Raw genomic sequence first — 21,266 nt, forward strand, 5'->3', positions numbered from 1 at the left:
TGTTCATTCAGTTCAATAGGTCATGACATTTTTCATTTTCACTGAGGATACCAAGTGATCAGCGAATCTTATCACTGATACCCTTTCACCTTGAATTTTAATCCTACTCTTGAGCATTTCTTTTATTTCCTTCACTGCTTATTCGATACGTATACCGAACAGTCCCGGCGAAAGACTACAACCCTGTCTTAAACCGTTTTTAATTCGAGCACTCAGTTCTTGGTCTTCTACTAAAAGTCATACACTATCAAATACGTCGGATAAAGCTGTAGAATAAAAGGTAGATAATTTTTGTAGGACAATAGTAGGCAGCTGCGGAAAAGAGAGGGGCATCTGTATGAATTCGAGAGCTCCGATGGCAAACCAGGAACGAACTGAAAGGTGTAAAACGTAAAGAATATATAGAAGGGTTATTTAAAGGAAATAAACTTGACAACAATATCGTCAGTATGGATGTGGATGAAGACAAGATGGGTGATACAACACTGTAAAACAAATTTGACAATACTGTGAGAGAAATCAGACAAAGCTATGAAGATCTATGTTGAAACAAGGCACTGAGGTCGACAAAATTCTATTATAATTATTAAGATACTAGGGAGAACCAAATATGAACTAGCTTTTCGACTTCGGTATGCGGAATAGGGTGAAAAGCCGTCAGACATCAGTGAAAATATAATAATCCCCACACCAAAGGAAGAGTGTGCTGGTAAGTGCGAGTATTGCGGCACCATCACTTAGGAAAAAAATGTTTTTTAACAAACCGACACGAAATATATACAAAAGGGTGGAAAGGGGGAATAGATCATCTGGTGAAATGTCGAAGTAGTACTGAGATTACGACGTATCTAGCAGGATTAAATAATACACGGTAAGAAATTCCGGCAGTATGCTTAATGGCAGATGGGAAGTTAGGCGTAAAAATCAGCAGCAGAAATAATCGGTTGCGTAGATGGGACATTTTATAGGCGTGACTTACGTCTGTAGCAGTGACCTATCGCACAGGCTTAACCATATAGACAAATAGTGAAGCCACCGTGCGCCCAGAGTACCAGTGAACAAACTATTTTGTTTTCGGCGTAGTGAACACACTCGACAGAAGACAGAGACTCGGGTGCTGGTTCTGCAGTCTGCCGTGTCGGTAGACGGATTCTCTAAAATATTCAGCTCAATCGGTTCGTCGTCGCTTTTTAACGGTTTCCAGTGCCTACATTTCACTGCCGAACCACAGGCAATTTCATACATTTTTCAAAGCGCATCGAAACGAGAAAGCCGGTTCGGAGAAAGTGGTGCGGCCGAGAAAGCAATTGCTGAGTACGATTTATGATGAGAAGAACTTAGGAAAAGCAGAGATTATCGAAGATGCTTTGAAGTTACTTCTTTAGTGTGCTTCAGTGTGACATTCCCGCCAGAATAACAACAAAATACCTCCTTTCCGTTTTAAAACACTAGGAAACGCAATAGAAATTAATACAAGATAACACAAATTAATTGGTTGTTATACAATAAACACTTAAAAATCCCAAGATGGGGTAACAATAACTAAGCCTGCCAACTAGCAGAGTTGTATAGTCAAACCAACACCGCAGTAAGAAAACCTCCTGGTTCGCTCACAAATAAAAAATTGAATTTGGTGGAATGAGAAGTGTTTAAAAGTTCTAACACAAATGTCATTAAACTGGAGAAATGAAAAGTTCCGGAAAAATTGCTAAAAATGCGTGTGAAATCTTATGGGACTTAACTGCTAAGGTCATCAGTCCCTAAGCTTACACACTACTTAACCTAAATTATCCGAAGGACAAACACATACACCCATGCCCGAGGGAGGACTCGAACCTCCGCCGGGACCAGCCGCACAGTCCATGACTGCAGCGCCTTAGACCGCCGGCTAATCCCGCGCGGCTCCGGAAAAATTGAATATTGTAAGCAATTTAAAGAACAAAAAATAGAAACACCCATGAAAATATGGAAGATTAAAGTATCATCAATTAAATCACAACTTCCTGAAATGGAGATTTTTGTCAGACCTTCAACAGAAATTAGCTTCAACAAACTTTTTGATTCAAGAATAAATGCTGTACAGTTGGCATAAATAATACTGAAATTTGCGAAATACTTGTAAAATAGTTTGATGAACTGTTAAATTGCTCAGAACCAAGCCATAAATAAAAATTCTCAGACAATCGCATCAAGAAGAAAATATGGCATGAACGTAAATTGGTGAAAGAACTGACTGTTGATCTTGAACGTAAATAAATGTAAGGCATTGCACACAAATAGGCGAAGAAACTCACTGCTTAACTATTACACAGTTGGTGAAGTGTCGTTGCAAAGAGTAAGTACCGTAAAATATAGATCAGTAACCATCCGGAGCGACCTGAAGTGGAATGATGACACAAAAGAAATTGCAGGGAAAACAGAAGCCCGCCGGAGAATCTTTGGAAAAATATTTAATTCTTCCAAAAAAAGATGTGGCTTACAAAACACTTGTTCGAATCTTGACTATTGCGCACCAGTCTAGGACCCTTACCAGAAGAGATAGACTAGATAGAACGGTGAGCAGCGCGTTCCATCATGGGCTCTTTAAGTCAGTGCGAGTGTGTTACGGAGGATATCCAGAGGCAGTTATGCATGACGGAAAGGATGATTGAAATACCTAAATAGTACGTTCCAGAAAGAATCAAGCTGACTATTGCTTCCTCCTATACACGTATCTTTACTGTAAGCAGCAGCACAGTTGGGCGGCTCTTAATTAATAAGCGGTCGTTGTGAGAGTGCTGTCCGCCAACGTGACATGTCGAGGAAGAGTTTTATATGTTTAACAGTGTCTGTTTGCTGCTTGCTTTTTACCTTTGACGTTGCATAGTCACATATTAATTTTAATGCGTGTTACACTGCATGGCAAACGTGATGTAACGATTTGCGTTTGTTCGTTGTATTGAACTTCATAATGGTATAATATAGTCCCAAAATATGTGACGGTAAATAGATCACACACTTTCTATAACTAGAAAGTAACCTACTCAGAACTGAATCATTCGTCGCACGCGCTGGTAGCGAATGGAACAAGGATGTGGAGATCAGATAGTGGTAGCAAAAGAACCCACCGCCACACCGTATGGTGGCTCGCGGATTATTGATGTTGATGTAGATGTAGAGTCCATGAAAATGGAAAGCCGCCCTAGCGCCTCCTTTTCACGTGAAAGGTCACAGAAAGACGTCAAAAGCTACAAAGGAATACGTCTCCTACCAGTTGCTTAACAATTCTACTAACAGAAGTAAAAAAAGATATCTCGATAGACAACCAAACGATTGTCAAGCGGGCTTTTGAAAAGGCAGATCCTGCTCAGAACTGACATTCAATGTCAGACCTATAATATTTCACTGGTTAGTAGACTGTAACGACACAGTTGTAAGATTTGTAGATTCAGATAAGGGCCTTGACTATGTTAGTAGGAAAATCCAAGAGTTGGGCAATCTAATTCTGAAAAATGATGAGTGATTTTCCTAAGTTCTTTAAAATAAATTCTGGTGTAAGACAAGGTGATGGCTTACTTCCAGTGCTCTTAAATTGTATGACAGAAAAAAGCAAGAATATGCAATAAAAAATTTAAGGAATACCAAGTATCACTTATACAGTCGCAAGAGAGAAACAGTGTTTTCAAGTAAATGGTCTGGCATTTGCAGACGATTTGCTCTACTATCTAAAAATTTGGCAAATGCAGAAATAGAATCACCCTGTTGGAACGGATCCTAAAGGAGGTGTTTGAATCTGTGCAGAGAGAACCAAATTTATGAATAAAAAAACAAATATTTGGCAGACAAGCATAGATCAATAAAGGTCGAAAAGTTCAAGTATCTTGGAGAAATAACTCAATAAATGGGTTAGAAAAATCTGCCATAAATTAAATGTTCATAAAATCGAAAAAACATATGAAATAAGAAAAGAACGACAATACAAACGTTTAACGTTGAGAAATGCAAAAAATAATGCTTTATATCGCGGTAGTGAAATCAGAATGGCTCTGCGGCTGGTGAATGCCTCGCTCTCTGCTATGAATTACATAAGTAAGAAATTAAAAACACAAAAGCCTGGAAATAAGTAATCAATTATAAAAACGTAGAAAAAATTGTACACACCGTCAGGGAAAGAAGACATACATTTTAGACATTTGTACAGCATGAATGGCAATAGTTCGACACATGGTCATATATATCTAGGAAAAAAAATTAACAAACTGAATCTGGGAAGTTGACAAAGATTTAGAATTACAGAATACAGAAAGCAGGATGAGCAGCAAAAAACGATATTTTTAGAAGCAAGAATTCCAACGTAGAAGCAGTAACACAACAGATGATAAGTGGCCTGAAGGAAGAAAGGGAACGACGTCGTTCAATGATAGATGTATGAAAGAAAGAAAACATCGACTCCAATGTTACTGAAGTTTTCAGCTCGTTCCTAGGTGGCTAAAATGGACGGAAAGAGAAATACCTCTAAAATGATCTTGCATTACACATGCAAGAGAGTGGTTTTTTTTAACTTCCTGGAGAATTAAAACCGTTTACTGTACTGGGACTCGAACCCGGAATCTAGGAGAGAAATACTGTGAGGGAGGGTCGTGGGTTGTGACTGGAGCAATGCAACCGAAAGGCTGGGTTTCGGGCTCGAGTCACACTCTAACACACATCATTATTCTGCAGGAAGATTCTCTAATACATAGTAAGAACTGTTTCCTGGAACGTTAAAACCAGGGGATGTGCATTACAGTGAGTGATAATTAGCTAATAATTCTCTTGTTTACGCAAGAGTTATACTTACAGTGTACAAATTACAAGGTTACGACCATCATAAATTATTGCAAATAGTCAGATGCAAAGTTAAGAAGACATCATTTCTACAAAACCAACTAACAGCACACTATCGCAGATAATATTTCGTTCATAATCAACTCGATTACTTTACGGTAAGTTCAGTGGATGAAACACACATGTTGTTTTCTTATTCACTGCTGCAAAGGGACCAAGCTGCCGCTATCATGGCTCGCTTTAAGCTGACTGACCCATGCCATCCGTCGGCAGGTGGGGCTGGTCGCGTAGCCACTCCCTCAGTGCTGTGACGTCACTCTTGAGGGCCTCCTCGCTGGTGCCCAGCTGCTGGCGTACGAACTCTATCTGGCTGCGAGTAGGCCTGTATGGGTCGGCTTCCATGGTGCCCTGCGCAGTTCACCTCCTGAAACACCGATCGTGATTAATGTCATTTGCAGTGAGAGCGACTTACTTTTACACACGTGTCACGCGATTACTATTCAAAGTCTGAGCACAAAGCTCCAGGGCTAGTTCGCAACAGGTGCATCCTATTCTTAAAAATGTTAAAAGGCTGCGTGTGAATTCCCTTTACGAAAACGTCCTGCGGAAAGCACATGTAAGAAAATTCCACTCATGCCATACATTTGGTTGGTATTTTCTGTGAACTGTTGGCACAGGTCACAGACAGAGTGCAATGTATTGTTGCATCAGATTTCATGTAATTAGGCTTCCAAAATATCTGTTGTCTTTTCCGTCATGAAATGTGAGAGAAAGTTGCAGGTTTTGAGTCATTTCTTTACTGAAAAACAGAGGACAGCACATTTGTATGGAAGCGGATGACGTCGTTCTCGATTCATGCATCTGAACAAAATGCCAAGCATTCTGCTGTTCCATTATTTGCGTCATTACTTCCTGCATTGCTCTTCCTCGGCTGTTTGACAGTAGCTAACATTTTTCTCTTCATAGGAGATTCCAGTTCATTGCTATTCAGGATGTTCGTCTCTCACCAATTTTCGTCTGGTGTCCGTACCAAATCAGTCATTCTCTTTCTTTTCCGCTAACGACTGACCATCATCTTCATTCTGTACATAACGATCCAATTTGTTATACATCTTCTAGACTGATGAATTTGCAAATTCTCTCTGTCGCACGCATCGCTAAGTTTTTCCCTCTTTTCTCTTATTTTTACCTATGACACTACAGTTCTGAATTGTTTAAATATTACTCTTAATATTAACTGGCGTATTTTTTCAGGCTTTGGGCAGCCAGCTGCTATTGACTTGCCGCCTGACATTTCGTTTCTGCTTATCTATATATTCAATTTACATTTCGCACCTCGATCCTTTATTATAAAAAAAAACTTTGGTTATTTCATTCCTCGTTGCAGCTTGATATTAGCTTCTTTCAATATTTAAATGGTCCACATAGATAAGATGTTCTTTCTAAACCAAATTTACCACACCTCCTGCAAGATTTATTGTCGTATTACCGTGGACACAAAGTTTCTTGTGATTGCTGTCGGTATATCAATGAGAAGTATGTATACATATGGCCCGTCCATTTGCAGGGACACTGTTCAACAATTTCTGTGCCCTGTTCCTAAAATCAAATAACATACGCATTTTAAAAACACTATTGGCCATTAAAATTGCTACACCACGACGATGACCTGCTACAAACGCGAAATATAACCGACAGGAAGAAGATGCTGTGATATGCAAATGATTAGCGTTTCAGAGAATTCACACAATGTTGGCACCGGTGGCGACACCTACAACGTACTGACATGAGGAAAGTTTCCAACCGATTTCTCATAAACAAACAGCAGTTGACCGGCGTTGCCTGGTGAAACGTTGTTGTAATGCCTCGTGTAAGGAGAAGAAATGCGTACCATCACGTTTCCAACTTTGATAAAGGTCGGATTGTAGTCTATCGCGATTACGGTTTATCGTATCGCGACATTGCTGCTCGCGTTGGTCGAAATCCAATGACTGTTAGCAGAATATGGAATCGGTAGTTCAGGAGGGTAATACGGAACGACGTGCTGGATCCCAACGGCCTCGCATCAATAGCAGTCGAGATGACAGGCATCTTATCCGCATGGCTGTAACGGATCGTGCAGCCACGTCTCAATCCCTGAGTCAACAGATGGGGACGTTTGCAAGACATCAACCATCTGCACGAACAGTTCGACGACGTTTGCAGCAGCATGGACTATCAGCTCGGAGACCATGGCTGCGGGTACCCTTGACGCTGCATCACAGACAGGAGCGCCTGCAATGGTGCACTCAACGACGAACCTTACGTAATTTTTTCGGATTAATCCAGGTTCTGTTTACAGGATCATGATGGTCTCATCCGTGTTTGGCGACATCGCGGTTAACGCACATTGGAAGCGTGTATTCGTCATCGCCATACTGGCGTATCACCCGGCGAGATGGTATGGGGTACCATTGGTTACACATCTCGGTCACCTCTTGTTCGCATTGACGGCACTTTGAAAAGTGGACCTTACATTTCAGATGTGTTAAGACCCGTGGCTCTACCTTTCATTCGATCCCTGCGAAAACCTACATTTCAGCAGGATAATGCACGACCGCATGTTGCAGATCCTGTACGGGCCTTTCTGGATACATAAAATGTTCGACTGCTGGCGTGTCCAGCACATTCTCCAGATCTCTCACCAATTGAAAACGTCTGGTCAATGGTGGCCGAGCAATTGGTTCGCCACAATACGCCAGTCACTACTCCTGATGAACTGTGGTATCGTGTTGAAGCTGTACATGTACACGCCATCCAAGCTCAGGTGTATCGAGGCCGTTATTACGGTCAGAGGTGGTTGTTCTGGGTATTGATTTCTCAGGGTGTATGCACCCAAATTGCGTGAAAATGTAATCACATGTCAGTTCTAGTATAATATATTTGTCCAATGAATACCGGTTTATCATCTCCATTTCTTGTTACTGTAACAATTTTAATGGCCAGTAGTGTAATTAAACCTATAGCGTCCCTTCATTCAAATTATTCAGTATGAGCTTACCCATTTTCTGAGGCATTACATGGTTGGCCTAAGAAACTTCCCAATATTTATATTCCACATTAAAGTGCAATATCTTATCTTTATTCGTGTTTCAGTCTCGTATACCCTCCCTATGTCTATGAAGCCTGTAAAGTTCCAGTATTTCTTTCTTGATGCTCCCCCTTTATATTTATTACGAAAACATTGTTATTCCTTTATAAAGCTACCTACTCTTTTACCTCTTTTAGTTTAGTCTGGATCATATAATTTGTTGTGCCTTGTAAAACGTTTCATCTGAACTTATTTTGCGGTTCTTCTTTTCTATCAGTACTAGTGTCCATAAAACTGGTAATTCGAACCTTTGCTTGAGGTTTCCGTCGCACATTATGGTTAGTAATTCATGTACGTAAAGGACTAACTAAGCTTAAGTAAATGAACTGAAATCCGTCCATGATTATTTTTGTCTTCTTAAAGCTTGCTGCTTGCTTTTCGCCGTTACATTATCCGGGTCGTGGTTATTTGGCCGTTGCATTCACTTCTTATTCACATTTCAAATTTTGTAAAAAAAATGTTTTCATTCATTGTGTTAGGAGTTATGTTACATTTTCGACAATATACGTTACCATAATAGACAAGACATTGTCTCCGGTTCGGTCTCATCTACGATGATTGCGACCTCTTCATGGTGAGCTTTTTTCATAGTCTACATACAAAGACGGCAAAAAATCGCAACACCAAGAAGGAGTTGTGCGACATAAACCAAAGTTGTGTGGCACATTTCTACATCTGAAAGTTCTTGTCAATTCAAATTTCGGGCCAGTCACAAAAGAGTGGCGCCAGCAACGCTACTACGAGGTTCCAAATGAGGTTTGCCTTAAATACGCGCTGTAACGGTCGTTAGCGTTAGTTACCTTTGAGGTTGGACGTGTTGAGTTGATGTCAGTCAAGATTGCCTTCAAGACGACAAAGACGCTGTTATCAGTACCTCACTCAGTTTAAGCGATGCCGTGTAACAGGGTTTCTAGAAGCTGGACGTTCCTTCTGTGGAACTCCAGGAAGACTTGGCAGGAATGTAATCACTGTACATAATTGCTGGCAGTGGTGAACTCGAAAATTTATAGCCGCAGAAAGACTGGGCTGTGGACGGCCAAATTGCACCACCGAGACGAAAGACCATCCTGTTCGGCAAATGGCTCTGGCTCACCGTTCGGCCGCTGCAACAGCAATCCGAGCAGCAGTTGGCACCACAGTGACACAACGATCTGTTGCAAATCGGATACTTCAAGGACAGCTCCGATCCGGACGTCCTGGACATCACGGAGGTCTGTAGCGTTTTCTGATGAAAGCTGTTTCTGCCTGGGAGCGATTGATGGCTGCGTGTTGGTAAGGAGGAGTTGACGGCCTGCACAACCCGTCTACGTGCTAGACACGCTGGACCTACATCTGGAGTTATGGTCTGGGGTGCGATTTGATACAAGAACAGGAGCATTTTCGTGGTTATCCCGCGCACCGTGACTGCTAATTTGTACGTCTAATCATGTGACCTGTTGTGCTGCCATTTAAGGGGTGTTCTCAACAGACTATCGCTCGCCCACGTACCGCTGTTGTACCCAAGATACAGAATATCGACGTGTTGCCTTGACTTCCTTGGTCATCACATCTGACTCCAATCTAGCACATATGGAACATCATCGGATGACAACTACAGTGAAGTTCACAACCATCTTTAACCGTCCCCGTATTGACAGATCAAGAGCAGTTCCATTCCAAAAACTGACATCCAGCGTCTACTAAACAACGCATGCACATATGAATACTTGCGCCGGTTCTTACACCTGTTGTTAATGTATCAGCATTTCACATTTACAATGACTTATTCCGCGCTTACATTAAGCTGTGACCGTGCATTTTTTATCATTTAAATACATTACCTACACATACATATTCCCAAAATTACCTTACTTAACATTTATTATGCATTGGATTCACGATTTTTTTCCAAATCCAAAATCCAAATCGCTCTGAGCACTATGGGACTTCCGAGGTCATCAGCCCCCTAGAACTTAGAAGTACTTAAACCTAAATAACCTAAGGAGATCACACACATCCATGCCCGTGGCAGGATTCGAGCCTGCGATCGTAACGGTCGCGCGGTTCCAGACTGTAGCGCCTAGAACCGCGTGGCTACTCCGGCCGGCGATTTTTTTCCGTTCAGTGTATCTATCCCTTGCTGCTTCGTTGCTTGTACATAACTGAATCTGACACACACTTCTCTTCATAGAAACCGTATTTTTTATGGCACTGGTTAATTAGAACTTTGTTGACCAGTTCCGCAAGCTAATATCCACAGCTCTGCATCTGTACACGAATATTCTGTCAGCATTCCTTTCTATATGAGCTCAAAAATTCCAAAATTCCATTCCTTCGTAGTTGTATTTCGATTTCGGCTTCCACAGTTTCCGAGATATTCTTTTATCGGACTTACGTGTCACATGGCCACACCATCAATTACGTTCTATTACATATAGCCATACAATTACTTACGTACGGTGGCATACCTTTAGTTGTCCAATCTTTGGAGGCACATTGTACACGAACTCAACATCTCCATTGGCAGAGTAGTGGTCATCGTGCACAGTACACTGGGCGGTCTGAAGAAATGGTGTCGCTAGCGACTGAGGCTGTTCTGCAATGGGGAGCCAAGCGAATGGGCTACTCTTTCCAAAGCTTAATGCAGTATCAGGCAATGGGCGTTCCGTTTCTGCAACGTTTGTTACAGAGGATAAGACGAGGGAGCATCATGTGGTATTTGAGATGGAGAAAGTATCAAGATCATAGCAACACCCATTGTCTGTGTCCCACAAAAAGTTCTAAACAATGACATCCACGAAGAAAGTTATGGCCACCAACTTTTGCGTGAGGTCGGTTTCCTTATCCATGAACAGACGGGGAATACTTCTAGATATTGTGGTAACGGTGTCCTGTAAATAGCACCCAGTGGAATTTCCACCCAGTGAAATTATCACATAGGAAAGGTCGATGAAGGAACCACTAATACCTTCGTCCCAACTCCGAGACTTTCCCGGCGGGTTCAAGCGCCGAGGGCTGTCCCCGGCCGGCCCTTCACGCGGAGCGCTGTTGAAAGGGACTGAAAGTGCTCAACTAATAACTGTAATGCCTAAATTTTTAGAATCAAAACTGAACACAGTTTTTTTTTCTCTCAGACCCAATAATCCTCGTAATTTTATTTACGTACTATCAAATTTGCCGGCCGGTGTGGCCGTGTGGTCTAGGCGCTTCAGTCTGGAACTGCGTGACCGCTCCGGTCGCAGGTTCGAATCCTGCCTCAGGCATGGTTGTGTGTGATGTCCTTGGGTCAGTTAGGTTTAAGTAGTTCTAAGTTCTAGGGGACTGATAACCAAAGATGTTAAGTCCCATAGTGCTCAGAGCCATTTGAACCATTTTGAACTATCGAATTTCCAGAAAACACTATGGACAATATTAAAAGCGAATTGATAACAGATATTAAATATCGTATCTCTTCTACTAGACAAAGCTTGCTATAAAATAAAATACGGCCTGTACCATTGAGTCAGCATATGGTACATATAATGTGCATAAGAGGCGTTGTCGTTTTAACGAAAAAGCGATTTCATATGTATACTGGGTGAACCAGAACTTCACTGACAAAATTTTCGAGAATGTTCAGGGATATTTTCTTAATGTTTTGAAGTAAGGGACTTGGGGTCTGTAGTGGTTCGTTACAGTGTAATTGCAATTAGTTTGCGTTGTTACCCGTTATTTCGCTATTGTACTGAAAACAGCAGTGAAAATGTCGATGGAAATGCTTTGTGTGTCTTGTTCGGAAACAAACTTGCTCCTTTCACTTACGGCACATCCTGTAGACAAGAGTAAGACCCCCTTTAGTTTTGATGTTCTAAATTGCAGCTAGTACTGCTCGGTCTAGATGATTTTTCCAGCATCGTTAGCTTTACGTTAAGACTGACACACATCATTATGGATAGTTTTACTGACGAAGACTCGGCCGCTACGTATCTCGTCTACGGGTTCACCGAAAGCAGTGGGGAAACGGCGCGACAACGATATGCTCAGTTCTTCCCACAGCGAAGGCAACCCCAAACAGCAGTTTTGCATCTGTACACAGGCGCCAAACAGTAACCCGATCCTTTTTTGGTATTACATTTTCGTGGTTGCGTATTACAACCTTTTTCACTGCTGTGAAACTATCTTCACAGAAGCAAAGATAATCGTCTTAACAAAGCTTTTTTTTTTTTTTTTTGGTCATCAGTCTACTGACTGGTTTGATGCGGCCCGCCACAAATTCCTTTCCTGTGCTAACCTCTTCATCTCAGAGTAGCACTTGCAACCTACGTCCTCAATTATTTGCTTGACGTATTCCAATCTCTGTCTTCCTCTACAGTTTTTGCCCTCTACAGCTCCCTCTAGTACCATGGAAGTCATTCCCTCGTGTCTTAGCAGATGTCCTATCATCCTGTTCCTTCTCCTTATCAGTGTTTTCCACATATTCCTTTCCTCTCCGATTCTGCGTAGAACCTCCTCATTCCCTACCTTATCAGTCCACCTAATTTTCAACATTCGTCTATAGCATCACATCTCATCTGCTTCGATTCTCTTCTGTTCCGGTTTTCCCACATTCCATGTTTCACTACCATACAATGCTGTACTCCAGACGTACATCCTCAGAAATTTCATCCTCAAATTAAGGCCGGTATTTGATATTAGTAGACTTCTCTTGGCCAGAAATGCCTTTTTTGCCATAGCGAGTCTGCTTTTGATGTCCTCCTTGCTCCGTCCGTCATTGGTTATTTTACTGCCTAGGTAGCAGAATTCCTTAACTTCATTGACTTCGTGGCCATCAATCCTGATGTTAAGTTTCTCGCTGTTCTCATTTCTACTACTTCTCATTACCTTCGTCTTTCTCCGATTTACTCTCAAATCATACTGTGGACTCATTAGACTGTTCATTCCGTTCAGCAGATCATTTAATTCTTCTTCACTTTCACTCAGGATAGCAATGTCATCAGCGAATCGTATCATTGATATCCTTTCACCTTGTATTTTAATTCCACTCCTAAGCCTTTCTTTTATTTCCATCATTGCTTCCTCGATGTACAGATTGAAGAGTAGGGGTGAAAGGATACAGTCATGTCTTACACCCTTCTTAATACGAGCACTTCGTTCTTGATCGTCCACTCTTATTATTCCCTCTTTGTTGTTGTACATATTGTATATGACCCGTCTCTCCCTATAGCTTACCCCTACTTTTTTCAGAATCGAATCTCGAACAGCTTGCACCATTTTATATTGTCGAACGCTTTTTCCAGGTCGACAAATCCTATGAAAGTGTCTTGATTTTTCTTTAGCCTTGCTTCCATTATTAGCCGTAACGTCAGATTTGCCTCTTTCGTCCCTTTACTTTTCCTAAAGCCAAACTGATCGTCACCTAGCGCATTCTCAATTTTCTTTTCCATTCTTCTGTATATTATTCTTGTAAGCAGCTTAGATGCATGAGCTGTTAAGCTGATTGTGCGATAATTCTCGCACTTGTCAGCTCTTGCTGTCTTCGGAATTGTGTGGATGATGCTTTTCCGAAACTCAGATGGTATATCGCCAGACTCATATATTCTACACACCAACGTGAATAGTCGTTTTGCTGCCACTTCCCCCAATGATTTTAGAAATTCTGATGGAATGTTATCTATCCCTTCTGCCCTATTTGACCGTAAGTCCTCCAAAGCTCTTTTAAATTCCGATTCTACTACTGGATCCCCTATCTCTTCTAAATCGACTCCTGTTTCTTCTTCTATCACATCAGACAAATCTTCACCCTCATGGAGGCTTTCAATGTATTCTTTCCACCTATCTGCTCTCTCCCCTGCATTCCCGTTGCACTCTTAATGTTACCACCGTTGCTTTTAATGTCACCAAAGGTTGTTTTGACTTTCCTGTATGCTGAGTCGGTCCTTCCGACAATCATATCTTTTTCGATGTCTTCACATTTTTCCTGCAGCCATTTCGTCTTAGCTTCCCTGCACTTCCTATTTATTTCATTCCTCAACGACTTGTATTTCTGTATTCCTGTTTTTCCCGGAACATGTTTGTACTTCCTCCTTTCATCAATCAACTGAAGTATTTCTTCTGTTACCCATAGTTTCTTCGCAGCTACCTTCTTTGTACCGATGTTTTCCTTCCCAACTTCCGTGATGGCCCTTTTTAGAGATGTCCATTTCTCTTCAACTGTATTGCCTACTGCGCTATTCCTTATTGCTGTATCTATAGCGTTAGAGAACTTCAATCGTATCTCGTCAGTCCTTAGTACTTCCGTATCCCACTTCTTTGCGGATTGATTCTTCCTGACTAATGTCTTGAACTTCAGCCTACTCTTCATCACTACTATATTGTGATCTGAGTCTATATCTGCTCCTGGGTACGCCTTACAATCCAGTATCTGATTTCGGAATCTCTGTCTGACCATGATATAATCTAATTGAAAACTTCCCGTATCTCCCGGCCTTTTCCAAGTATACCTCCTCCTCTTGTGATTCTTGAACAGAGTATTCGCTATTACTAGCTGAAACTTGTTACAGAACTCAATTAGTCTTTCTCCTCTTTCATCCCTTGTCCCAAGCCCATATTCTCCTGTAACCTTTTCTTCTACTCCTTCCCCTACAACTGCATTCCAGTCGCCCATGACTATTAGATTTTCCTCCTCCTTTACATACTGCATTACCCTTTCAATATCCTCATACACTTTCTCTATCTGTTCATCTTCAGCTTGCGACGTCGGCATGTAATCCTATTAACCCATAATTACATTATTACTCTGCAACGAACCATCGGAGGCTACGGGTACTCAAACGAAACCACTCAGAAACTATATCTGAACAAACTCTGAAGAAACTCTGGATAGGTTTATTCCACCTTGAAGCGTATGCCAGTTCAGTTTCATCAGCATCTCTGTGACACTCTCCCACTGGTCAATCAAACCTGTGGCCTTTAATGCCAGTTTTCTCTTTTTCGTTGAATGACACATGGCAATCCTATTTGGTACGGCTCCCACACAGTTGAGCAATATTCTAGGATGGGTCGAACGAGTGCCTGTATGGTCTATTTGTATACCATTTGCATTTCCCCAGTATCTTACCAATGAACCAAAGGCTGCCGCCTGTTTTACCTATATCTGAGCCTATGTGATCACTTCATTTCACATCCCTGCGAAATGTTGGGCGCTGGTATTCGTATTGGTTGACCGATTTCGACCATGACGCGGTATTATTGTAGGCGAAGTGTACCACATTGTTTTTATTTTGTGAAGTGTACAGTGTCACATTTCTGAACATTTAAGCAAGTTATCAGCCTTTTAGCACTTTAAAATATTATCAAGATCTAACTGAAAATTTGTGCAACTTTTTTTAAGATAGTACTGCATTATATATGACTACATCATCTAAGAAAATTTGTTGCTAGAACATTGTCCGCAAGATCATTTCTTCGTTAACAACAGGAGTCCCAGCACACTTACTTGAGGCACACACGATGGTACTTCTATATCTGACGGTGACGACTCTCCACCCAAGATAACTTGCTGCTTGCCGCGAGGGATTAGCCGAGCGGTCTAGGCGCTGCAGTCATGGACTGTGCGGCTGGTCCTGGCGAAGGTTCGAGTCCTCCCTCGGGCATGGGTGTGTGTGTGTGTGTGTTTGTCATTAGGATAATTTAGGTTAAGTAGTGTGTAAGCTTAGGGACTGATGACCTTAGCAGTTAAGTCCAATAAGATTTCACACACATTTGAACATTTTTTAACTTGCTGCTTCCTCCCTACCAAAAGTTCCTCAGTCCAGTGACAAATTTCGCCTGATACTCCACACGATCGTACTTGTGATAATAAGTTTAGATGTGATACATATTCTCATGATTTCTGGAAATGAAGAAATTATGCGTCTACCTAACTGTCCTGATCCATGGCTATCTGGATGTCATGTGAAAAGGCTGCAGAATTGGGTTTGATATGGTTGATGTTTCCGGAATTGGGGCAACGGCCTTGCCACAGTGGATACACCGGTTCGCGTGAGATCACCGAAGTTAAACGCTGTTGGGCGTGGCGGGCACTTGGATGGGTGACCATCCAGCCGCCATGCGCTGTTGCCATTTTTCGGGGTGCACTCAGCCTCGTAATGCCAATTGAGGAGCTACTCGACCGAATAGTAGCGGCTTCGGTGAAGCTTACCATCACAACGACCGGGAGAGCGGTGTGCTGACCCCATGCCCCTCCTATCCACATCCTCCTCTGAGGATGACACGGCGGTCGGATGGTCCCGGTAGGCCACTCGTGGTCTGACGACGGAATACTTCTTTTTTTGATGTTTCCGGAATACATGCTGTCTGAGTGAAGGAGATATCGCGTTACGTTTGAGCTCAAAATATGTTCTAAGATTCTACAACAAATGGATCTGAAGGATATTGGACATTTGCCTTATGGTTCACTTCTGATACGCTTCTTGCATAAGGTTGTGACCAATGCTACCTTCCAACCATTGGGCACTGTTTTTTGTTCTTGGGATCTATGATAGATGATGGTTAAACTGGGGCTAAATCGGACGGAAATCTGGTACAAAATCTGATAGGAATCCCATCGAGTCCTGAATATCTGCATCACTTCTCTTTTCGGTGGTACCAGAATTATGTAGGAATAATTCTGCATATAATTGTCGTTACTGCAGAAAGGAAGATAAATGATCATTATAAAACTGTTTTAGAAGTAAGATACGTTTTCAAAGAACAACGTATCCATTACCACTTACGTGTCATTACAACTTACGTAGCAAAGGAACCAAAATTTTTGAGGTGACAATGAATAACGATTTTTCACACTAAGACGGAGTATGCACGTAATGCTACCTACGACAGTGCCGCTAAAGGGGAGTTACTAAATTCAGTTTTCTGAAATTCCTTCGTCAAATAAGACGAAGTCAGTTATCTGTATTTCGAATCATGAACTGCTGCCAACTAACTCAGAAATAGGTAGCGTCGAAGTGGCGAAAAAACTCAGATCTATTAATAGAGACAAGTCTTATGATCCGCCTGCATACCAGTTAGGTCCCTTTCAGAGTACGCTGATGTAATAGCTCTATATTTAGCGATCATATACAACCACTCGCTTGACGAAATATCTGTACCAAAAAAGAGTAAGTTACACAGGTCACACCAATCCTTAAGAAAGGAAATAGGATTAATGCGCCGGATTACAGACTCATGTTGCGGACGTCGATTTTCGGTATAACTTTGGAACATAATTATAGTGTTTTCGAACATCGTGAATTACCTCCAAGAAAACGATCCATTGACACATAGCATGGCTGCAGTATAATGGTTCTTGCGAAACACAACTAGCTCTCTCTTCTCATCAAGTAATGAGCGCTATCGACAAGGGATCTCAAATTGACTCCATTTTTACAGATTTCCAGTAGACTTTAGATACCGTTTCCCACAAGCGACTTCTGCGACGCTGCAGTGTGAAAATTTCATTCTGGGCTTCTAATCAGATTGCATACCTATGGATTATCGTCTCAGTTGTTCGACTGGATTCGCGATTTCCTGTCAGGAAGGTCACGGTTCGTAGTAAATGATGGAGAGTCATCCTTTAAAATGGGTGTGATTCTGGCGCTGCCCAAGGAAGCATTATAGATCCTCTGCTGTTCCTAATATATACAAATTGTTTATGAGAAAATCTGGGTAGAATGTTAGAATGTTTGCAAGTGATGCTGTCATCTTCTGGGAAAGTCAACACAGTATGAAAACCAACTGCAATATGATTTACACAAATGTCTGTAAGATACTAAAAGTTACAATTGTGGCGCTACATAAGGAAAAGTGTGATGTCGTTCACACTACTACTAAAAGGAGTTCGGTTATATTCAGTTATACGATAAACCGCACAAATCCAATTGCTCTCAGTTCGTCTAAGTGGACAGGAATAAGTGTTACAAACAACATCAATTGGAACGATCACATTGATAATCTCGTGGGGAAAGCAAACAGAAGACGACGTTTTATTGGCAGAACAGAAGATGCAGCAGGTCTACTAAAGAGACTCCCTACATAAAGTATAGCTGTGCGGTATGCGATTCATAGCAGACAGTATTGTCAGTGGACATCTAAAAACTCCATGTAACGGCAAGTTGTTTTGTATTAAAGTGACATAAGGGAGGGTGTGTCACGGACATGATACGCGTGTTGGAGTGGCCATCATTAAGACAAAGGCGTTCTTTGTTGCGGCGAGATATTTTCACCAAATCTCAATCTCCTACTTTCTCTCCCGATACGAAACGCCTACGTAGGAAGAAGTGATCTTAATAATAGAAATAAGAGAAATAATAGCTTGTACGGAAATACTTAGGTGTTGTCTCCTGCGCTTTTATCGAAAGTGGAACGATACAGAAACAGTGTGAAAGTGGATCAATGAACCCTCTGACAGTCACTTAAGAGTGACTTCAAATGGTTCACATGGCTCTAAGCACAATGGGAGGTAACATCTGAGGTCATCAGTCCCATAGACGTAGAACTACTTAAACCTAACAAACCTAAGGACATCACACACACCCATGCCCAAGGCAGGATTCGAACCTGCGATCGTAGCAGCAGCGCGGTTCCGGGCTGAAGTGCCTAGAACCGCTCGGTCACAGAAGCCGGCAAGAGTGAATTGCAGAGCACTGTTGTGTGTGTAAATATTGAAAGGTGGCTACACTGAGCCACAGCGCCAGAGAGTTTTGTTTCGCCGCCTCCACTGGCAGTGATTATTGAGAAGTAGCGGAGGGCAGTGCTTGTTGAGAACTCGTAGTAGAGAGTGCTTGCTGAGATGTAGTGAAGAGTTCTTGTCGAGAGGTCGTAGTAGGGAGTTCTTGTTGAGATGTGGTAGTAGCGAGTCGGTGTGGAGATATTGTAATGATTAGAGTGCTTTTCATCAATATAAATGAAGGTAACGAACTAATTTTCTTTTTTTTCTCGTTATTTCAATGTCCTGAATAATGCGTCATTACAGGTTCAGTCAACAAAGCATCTGGCTTGTGTTCTTGTATTAGAGTGTAATTCTGGTTTTCTTGGGCAATTATAGCATTTCTAATTTTTTTTATCACGTCAGTATAAATGGTATTTGAAATTTCTTGTCTTATTGAAGAAGAACCGTGCCAGATGTGTACGTTGAGTCATACTTCCACACACAGAACAGTTAGACTTGTGCTTTGGTTTCGTAGGTTTTATAGTTGCTGGGGACTTAATTAATTAATTAATTGTGTTAACGAAAATTTTCATTTCATTCTTTGTTGTTGTTCCATGCAGTCAGATTGCGTACAAAAACTAGTCAGGGCCAACCGTTTAAGAGACTTCGTAATCGGACATACAGCTACTAAAAATTTAAGAAGAATTTGTATTTCATATTTATATAATTAAGCTCCCATGCAATATGCATCATAAAAGGACATGAAAATACCCGTATAAACGTTAAAGCAAGCAGAACCAGTGTCACAAGCGTAAGCAAGGGGGAATAAAATAGAGCGTTATGGAGACAACTGGTCGCGCTTTTGCACTTCTGCCGGCAGTAGGATATTTTGTTTACGTTGGTCGTTTGCGTAGCTCGGACAGGGCCTCTTAACACCCCACTGCGACCGGAGGGAGTGGGTGAGCGTGGAGTGGGTGTGCAGGTGGGCTGCTTCGTAGTTAGCAGGTAGTTTTCTGGTAAACATGTCGTAAATTTCACAGATTCCTGATTAGGTGCAAATTTCACCACTTTTCATACATCCCGCTACAAAAGGCGATCAGGAGGAAACGACTGAGACTGCTTTCGACAGGGGTCGTATTCCGCCAAAGCACCTGACCGCATGGTGCCTCGGTACGTGCGATTTGGTACTGTGTTTTCCGATGAACTGTATTGTAGTACCTCCACACAGCCCAGATCTCCTTCCAAACGTTTATCGCGTCTTCGAGCTGTTAAAGATGCACCTAGTCTGCCTTCACTTCAAAACCGATGCTAACGTTCAGGAAGCTGTTGTCAAGTAGATTTTAGAACCTGATCCTAATTTGTTTTATGACGATTACAGCAGACTGGTTTGGTGAAGTGGACTGTTATAATAGTATAATATAACTATCAACTCTACGGTGAACTCTTCCCAGTCATGTCCCTTAGTGTGGGATGTATATGAATTGTTGATATTTCTATAACAGGACAAAAATTCAGTTAGGTACCTATTCCACACATATGCGTCTCTTATAAACATATTCATTATTCGCCTGTACTGAGAAATATCATAAATTTATTGTGAACTTCAGTTGTCTTGTCACCTAGCATTAGCTACACTTGTGGATATTCTTGTGTACGTAGAAACCGCTTAGGAGAAGTTTTGAATAATCTTTCGAATCTGGTACAACTGGTCTTTCTGTCTTTTCTCTAGCATTTATTCCGTCGAGAATGGGTTTGCTTTTTCAGGCGTTGGAAATATGTAAAATTAATTTGGAGGCTCTTGTGGACGCCACAGTCGTCAAGTTAATCTAAGAGAGGTAAGTCTAGGAGGGAAGCCTAGTGAGCCATCTGTCTGTAAATTGTGTGCCGCACGGGATTAGCCGAGCGGTCTTAGCCGCTGCAGTCCTGGACTGTGCGGCTGATCCCGGCGGAGGTTCGAATCCTATCTCGGGCATGGGTGTGTGTGTTTGTCCTTAGGATAATTTAGGTTAAGTAGTGTGTAAGCTTAGGGTCTGATGACCTTAGCAGTTAAGTACCATAAGATTTCACACAAATTTGAACATTTTTTCTGTAAATTGTGTAGACATTGTTCTATGTGTTTTCAAATTTTAACTGTTCGTGTAAAGCATTTTCTGGGGTGGAATATGACGATCCAGCATCTACCTAAACAAACGTCTGAAATCGTCTAAAAGTTACACTTAGGCTGGCGGTCATACCAACCTACCATTATTGATCCGCCGCGTCGATTCGATCCTTCTCTGTGCGTGGTACTATTGATACTGACTACTTATTCTCCACATCCTTCTAAAATCATACCACCATCCCTGGCATATGATAAGTTAGAATCATCATTCGTAGCGCAAGTGAATAATAAAACTTCGCCGGAAACTTCCACAGTAACCTTTACATTCGTTGCACACTTCGATGCACAACCATTTATACTTGTCCTTTCTTTCGGATGGTGGTGACGCAATGATGTGACTCCACAAACGGAGTTGACGTCCCTGACAGGGAGCCTCTATTTAAATTTGCCATGGATTCTTAATGAACTTAAGGGGAATACGGGGATTGTTCCATGCCCAGTAAGAGTATCTGCTGCCTTTGAAATAAGAAATTAAATTTAAATTTATGTCCTTGTCATCTCCGTTATATATTAATTTCTGGTCT

At 41.7% G+C, this 21,266-nt stretch overlaps 1 protein-coding gene across 1 annotated transcript in view; it reads right to left on the minus strand.

Annotated features, from left to right (window-relative positions):
* Positions 1-5,208, minus strand: part of LOC126482126 (clavesin-2-like) — an 89,227-nt gene extending 84,019 nt beyond the window's left edge. The window contains exon 1 of the mRNA XM_050106102.1: positions 5,061-5,208. Coding sequence (XP_049962059.1) covers positions 5,061-5,208 — 148 coding nt within the window. The remainder of the gene's footprint in view (positions 1-5,060) is intronic.
* Between the last annotated feature and the right edge of the window lie 16,058 nt (positions 5,209-21,266).

This window comes from Schistocerca serialis, chromosome 5 (assembly GCF_023864345.2).
Source record: "Schistocerca serialis cubense isolate TAMUIC-IGC-003099 chromosome 5, iqSchSeri2.2, whole genome shotgun sequence".
In the NCBI taxonomy this organism is placed as follows: Eukaryota; Metazoa; Arthropoda; class Insecta; order Orthoptera; family Acrididae; genus Schistocerca; species Schistocerca serialis.